Source organism: Nematolebias whitei, chromosome 6 (genome assembly GCF_014905685.2).
Source record: "Nematolebias whitei isolate Nwh7 chromosome 6, NemWhi1, whole genome shotgun sequence".
NCBI classification, from domain to species: Eukaryota; Metazoa; Chordata; class Actinopteri; order Cyprinodontiformes; family Rivulidae; genus Nematolebias; species Nematolebias whitei.
The window spans coordinates 50,585,825-50,591,150 of NC_056503.1; the positions used below are offsets into that span (position 1 = coordinate 50,585,825).

Sequence of the window (5,326 nt, forward strand, 5' to 3'; positions counted from 1 at the left end):
GCGTGTCTCTGTAAGAAAAATGGGAGGGAGGCCCCTTGACGTGACATGGGCTGTCTCTCCTTACTTTTTTTAGTTCTCAAAATGTCGGACGCTCGATGTGATTTGAGCTCTTTAGTATTTTTCACACAAAGCTTTTAAAAAAAAATCAGTAAATAAGTTCTCAGCTTCTTGTTGCAGAGAAAAACAATTTTTTACACAAAGGCACGAGTTTCAACTGAATTTTGGAGCTTTGACAAGACGGAGGTTTTTTCCCTGAGGTCGGCCCGTTAGCTTAGCTCGTAGCTTAGCTCGTAGCTTAGTTGTAGCTTAGCTCGTAGCTTAGCTCGTAGCTTAGCTGCTTTTAACGATGAAAAAAACTAAATTTTGGACGGTTAAAATAAAGCAAAGGGAAATGGAGGGGTCAGTGAAGAACCGGAGTTTAACCTTTTGTCATCCAGTGTCTTCAGTAGAAAGAGAGAGACACGAAGAAACGATAAAGCCGATAAATGAGGTTGATCATTTTTAATTAATCGTGCAGGTAATTAATTTCTTGTTAATCGCGACAGGCCTAGTTTCATGCTTGACAGATGAGCTCTAACGGCTTCTCTGGCTGCAGAACCGTGCCGAGCCTTAAAGTTGTGTAAAGTCCCAGCACAGCTTACTGAGTGTAACAGGCTACTTTCTCTGTACCAGCTTCTTCTACTAAAGAATAATGCCGAGGGCCGACTGACCATGAAATAAACAAGTGTTGGTCTTTTCTGTTTCTCAGGCTCTTTCTCACTCTTCATTTTCTTGGACAGTAAAACAAAACAGGGTTAATATTTAAAGGCAGTGTTTTTAGGCTAAATTAAGTTCTGTAATTTATTTAAAAATGTTTTGTCCTTGTTACAACCTCTGCCTTTCCCTTTGTTTCTTCAGTTCAGTGGGTCATGGTGGAGAAAGCACCAACCCCTCGAGCCCCCAGCGTTTGTCCCGTCAAAGCAGCGATGGCAGCCTCACTGCTCCAGGTTCTGGGGAGCCCCGTGAACACACGATCGACTGCGGTGACATCGTGTGGGGCTTGGCCTTCGGTTCCTCTGTGCCAGAAAAACAGAGTCGCTGTGTCAACATCGAATGGCACCGGTTCAAGTTTGGCCAGGACCAGCTGCTGCTGGCAACGGGTCTGAACAACGGTCGCATCAAGATCTGGGATGTGTACACTGGTAAGGACGCGCTTGCTGCTGCTTTACTGGTTCGAACTGAGAGAGGCTGTGAGAAGAACAAATATTTGGATGTTCTTTGACAACGTTCAACTTGATCGTCCACTTCTTCATTTACTGCTTAACTTTGCTCAGATCCTTTTAGAAAAGACTGGCGTGACATGTGATGACTGTCATGTGTGTTAGTTGCATGTTAGATTTCCATTTGATCCGTCTGCTCTTCCGACCTGCTCCAGGAAAACTCCTGCTGAATCTGATGGACCACACTGATGTTGTGAGAGATTTGACCTTTGCTCCCGACGGTAGCCTCATGTTGGTGTCTGCTTCCAGAGATAAGACCCTCCGAGTGTGGGACCTCAAGGATGACGGTAACTACAGCTAACGTTTCATCCGGTTTGTACCATGTATCGGTGCTGAAGGTCCACATGACGTCATCCTTTATGAAGATTTCTTGTTCAGGAGAATGCTTTCGTCCTTGTTCAAGATTTAAATGGTGGACTGCAGTCAAAGACTTCATCTGCAACCTTTACTAAATTATCCATTGTCCCTCTGCTCGAGTCTTAAATGTTACACAACTCGTTAAGTTTTCAATAATGTGTAGAATAAAAGTTATGTTGTGAAGTTGTGCGTCCTTTTTCACTTATTTTTCTAGAAGCAGCAGTGATTACCGTATTTTTCTTTGTGTAAGTCGCAGTTTTTGCATAATTTACACGTCCTGTGACTTACAGGCCGAAGTGACATATTTATGGATTATTTTTTCATATTTATAAATCATAGTTTAAGATATGACTGTTTTCATTCAGTGACTGAAAAAAACAATTGAGCAGCACCACGTTCAGCCACTTGAAGGCAGCGGAGTAGTAATAGATGTATGGCATGCTGTTGTATCATGTAATAGGAAAACGTGGTTATAATGACAAATTCAAAAAAGTTCAAGACAAAAACAACTGGACTTTATTTATTATACTTTAAACTTTTTTGAATTGACCGTGTCCTGGATGACTGAGAATCTTCACCAGCTATTAATGACTCAGTCGGCCTGCCATACAGCCCCACCTTTGTTCTGCTTGCTGTTTGGACAGACCGTCAGTCCAGGTGCACTGCCCCGGCGACATGCAGCTGATTTGACCATTAAAGTACATTTATTAAGCAAGTGTTCGACTGAGACACACCTTTGCTATAATTTCAAGGAAGAAATAATTGTTACGGTGCAGTTATTGTTAATTTTCAGAGAAACGAGCCGTGCTCTCCTTTTTCTCTTCTCTCATATTCCTCCGCTGCCATCAAGTGGCTGAACGTGGTACTGCTCAATTATCGTTCATGGAGCACCGAGGCAGCGAACTATTTGATAAATGCAGCTGATTTGACCATTAAAGTACATTAATTAAGCAAATGTTAGACTGATACACACTCTTAATATAATTTCGAGCAAACAAATAATTATGTTTAAGTGTTAGTTTAGTTAAATTCTTGTTAAAGTCCTCCCGTGCACGCTGCTGCGGCCGCCATTTGGTGGCCCATTGGTTTTTGGCACAACACCGGTCCACATTTCCAGGTTGTCAGCAGTGACGTGTAATAGATGCGACGCGCATGACGAAGCAACATATTTATGGATTTTTCTACTTTATTAAACAAATATGGACTGATGTGATTTAAATGGCGGTGCGGCGCGTACGGAGGAAAATACGGTAGTTAAAATGAATGTTACCGGCTAGTTTGAATGTTTAATTGTGACTTCCTGAATTTCTTCTAATAAAACCTTCCATTTATATCAACCTAAATAAAATGTAATCAAAAGTGAGCCTTTGTTGTTTTCCAAGTTGTGAGAAAGGCTTGACGTATATTGAAAGAACCTTTGGAACAATCTTCTGGTGGCTTTCAGAGGACGCCAGCACGAGCAGCTGGAAGATGAATAATATAACGATGAACAAACTGCCAGCACATCGTGATCAATCACTGTGATTGGTATCTGGAGGCTGCTGATTTACACCAGCCCTGTGCTGTCAGAGGCAACGGTCGTTCAACTGGAAGTTAAATGTCTTTTTGTCGTTTACTGAACAAGACCAGAGTGTGGCATGAGTTTATTTTACTGTCTGAGCGGCTCGTGTAGTTTAACTCCAGCCTGTGTGTCCTGCAGGAAACATGGTGAAGGTTTTACGAGGACATCAGAACTGGGTCTACTGCAGCGCCTTCTCCCCCGACTCCTCCGTCTTGTGCTCCGTCGGTGCAGGCAAAGCAGTAAGTGTTGAAGTTTTCTTTGACTTGTGAAGTTTGTTAGAACGTTTTGTGCAATGAAGCTCAATCAGCCTTCAGATTGTAAGAGTCCACCTTTCCTGTAAGAACGCAGCTCAGCGTCCACGTTTATCTGCATCTAGTTTGTGTTCGGCTGTGAAAAACACTTCACATGTTTTAAGAGAGAGGCTCATAAGAACCTCCGGTCAACAAGTTTAAATACTTTAACGTTGCAGGGACACGATCAGACTTTGTAACTGCAGGAAACGTTTCAGAACAAGAGAGTTAAAGTAAAATATTATGTGCACATGTAACTGACGTGGACTGATGTGTGTGACAGCCCTTAAGGCCATCATGTTTGTGGACAGAAGTTTGTTCGTGGTTGTAGAGCAGGCTGTGAACGTGGTGGTAGATCTCAGGTTCTGTGTCCTACACTGTGTGTCTTGCTCTCCCTGTCACAGGTGGTGGCAGAGCTCAGTGTGTGCTTGGTTTTGAAAGGAGCGCCGCGCTGACATTTTGAGCAGCCGGTGTAAACCATGGACGCACAGTGCACATGCCCAAAGGCCTGGCCACGGTCAGCCTGGCACCTGACCCGCAAGGTCAATCTGTACGTAGGTGCTGCTCCACGTCTGTCTACCTCTGCTGTTGCAGTTCCTCTATTTATCTGATGTAGCGTAGCTTCAAAGTGCAGTACTGTCCTTAACTGGTGGTCAAATACTCCACCCCATCTCTGTCTTAGCCCCACTTCCAGGAAGTTGAACCTTTTTCTTGTAGCATAAATGACTGGGCCACGCCGCCAGTGGCCGCTAATGAAACAGTTGAGTCACAGTTTTCACCTGCCACGCCCTTCTGTTAGCGTTAGCCTGCAGCTTCCAGCACTTTCTACTGTCAGGACATGCATGAAGTCAGCTGCTCACTGGGGGTGTAACGGTATGCTCAGTCACAGTTTGGTGCAGGATCAGTACAACAGCAAAATGACACGTGCTTGTTGTTGTTGTTGTTTTGTTAAGCAGACAACAACAACAGAGGACCTGTTTCAGGTCTGTAGGAGAAGGTAGGAAAATACAAGTCACTGTCCTTCTTGTTTCCAACTAAAAGTTTGATCAGCTCCAGGAAGGCATCTCTTTGGGTAATAAACAAACAATGTTTGTTAGTTCTGTTGACTTGGACTGTAAACAAACAAAACAATAACATCAATGATTATATAAATAAATTAGAAACATTTCCATCTAACTTCTCGTTCAGATGGTGTGTCGTGTGTGAACCATCCTGGTGATGTTTACAAACACAGAAGGCCTGCTGCAGATATGTGACACAACTGCCTGCCGTACAGCGCCCATCGTTGTTTCAGCAGATCATGAGATGGTTTTCTGTCTGTTCTGAACCAACAAGCTCGTCTGCAGCGAGCCGTGACGTCGTGTTCTGCTCGGCCCATTTCTGAGAATCTCGTCTTCACTTCAACAACTTGTTCAAATGTAGATGAGCAAACACTTTTTAAAATAACAAATAAATAGAACCAAGTTGTACCAAAACTCCAAACCTGGCAGACAGACTCGTCCAAGAGAAGGACAAAACTTTGTAGACAGCTCAAACACTCCCCCCCCAGCTCAGGCTTCATGTTTACACTCACACCTTCAGTTTGTGGCAAACAGGAAGCGAACATTAAAAATGATTTATGTTTTAAATCGAATATTTCTCGACTTCTTGTTTGTTGTTGCCGTTAAACAAAACGTGCACTCGCTGCTAGATGGCAGCTGTGGTGATATGTAATTCAGAGTACTCGTCCCAAATGAGAAACGCATGCAGTATGTACTTCAGAGTACTCGTCCCAAATGAGAAACGCATACAGTATGTACTTTAGAGTACTTTTCCCAAATGAGAAACACATACAGTATGTACTTCAGAGTACTCGTCCC

General features: G+C 43.3%; 1 protein-coding gene across 1 annotated transcript in view; it reads left to right on the forward strand.

Moving 5' to 3' along the window:
• The window catches only part of wsb1 (WD repeat and SOCS box containing 1), a gene marked incomplete at its 3' end in the record, with an annotated part of 12,450 nt that overhangs the window by 4,566 nt on the left and 2,558 nt on the right, over positions 1 to 5,326 (forward strand). The window contains 3 exon segments of the mRNA XM_037678409.1: positions 898 to 1,181; positions 1,415 to 1,546; positions 3,316 to 3,416. Coding sequence (XP_037534337.1) covers positions 898 to 1,181; positions 1,415 to 1,546; positions 3,316 to 3,416 — 517 coding nt within the window.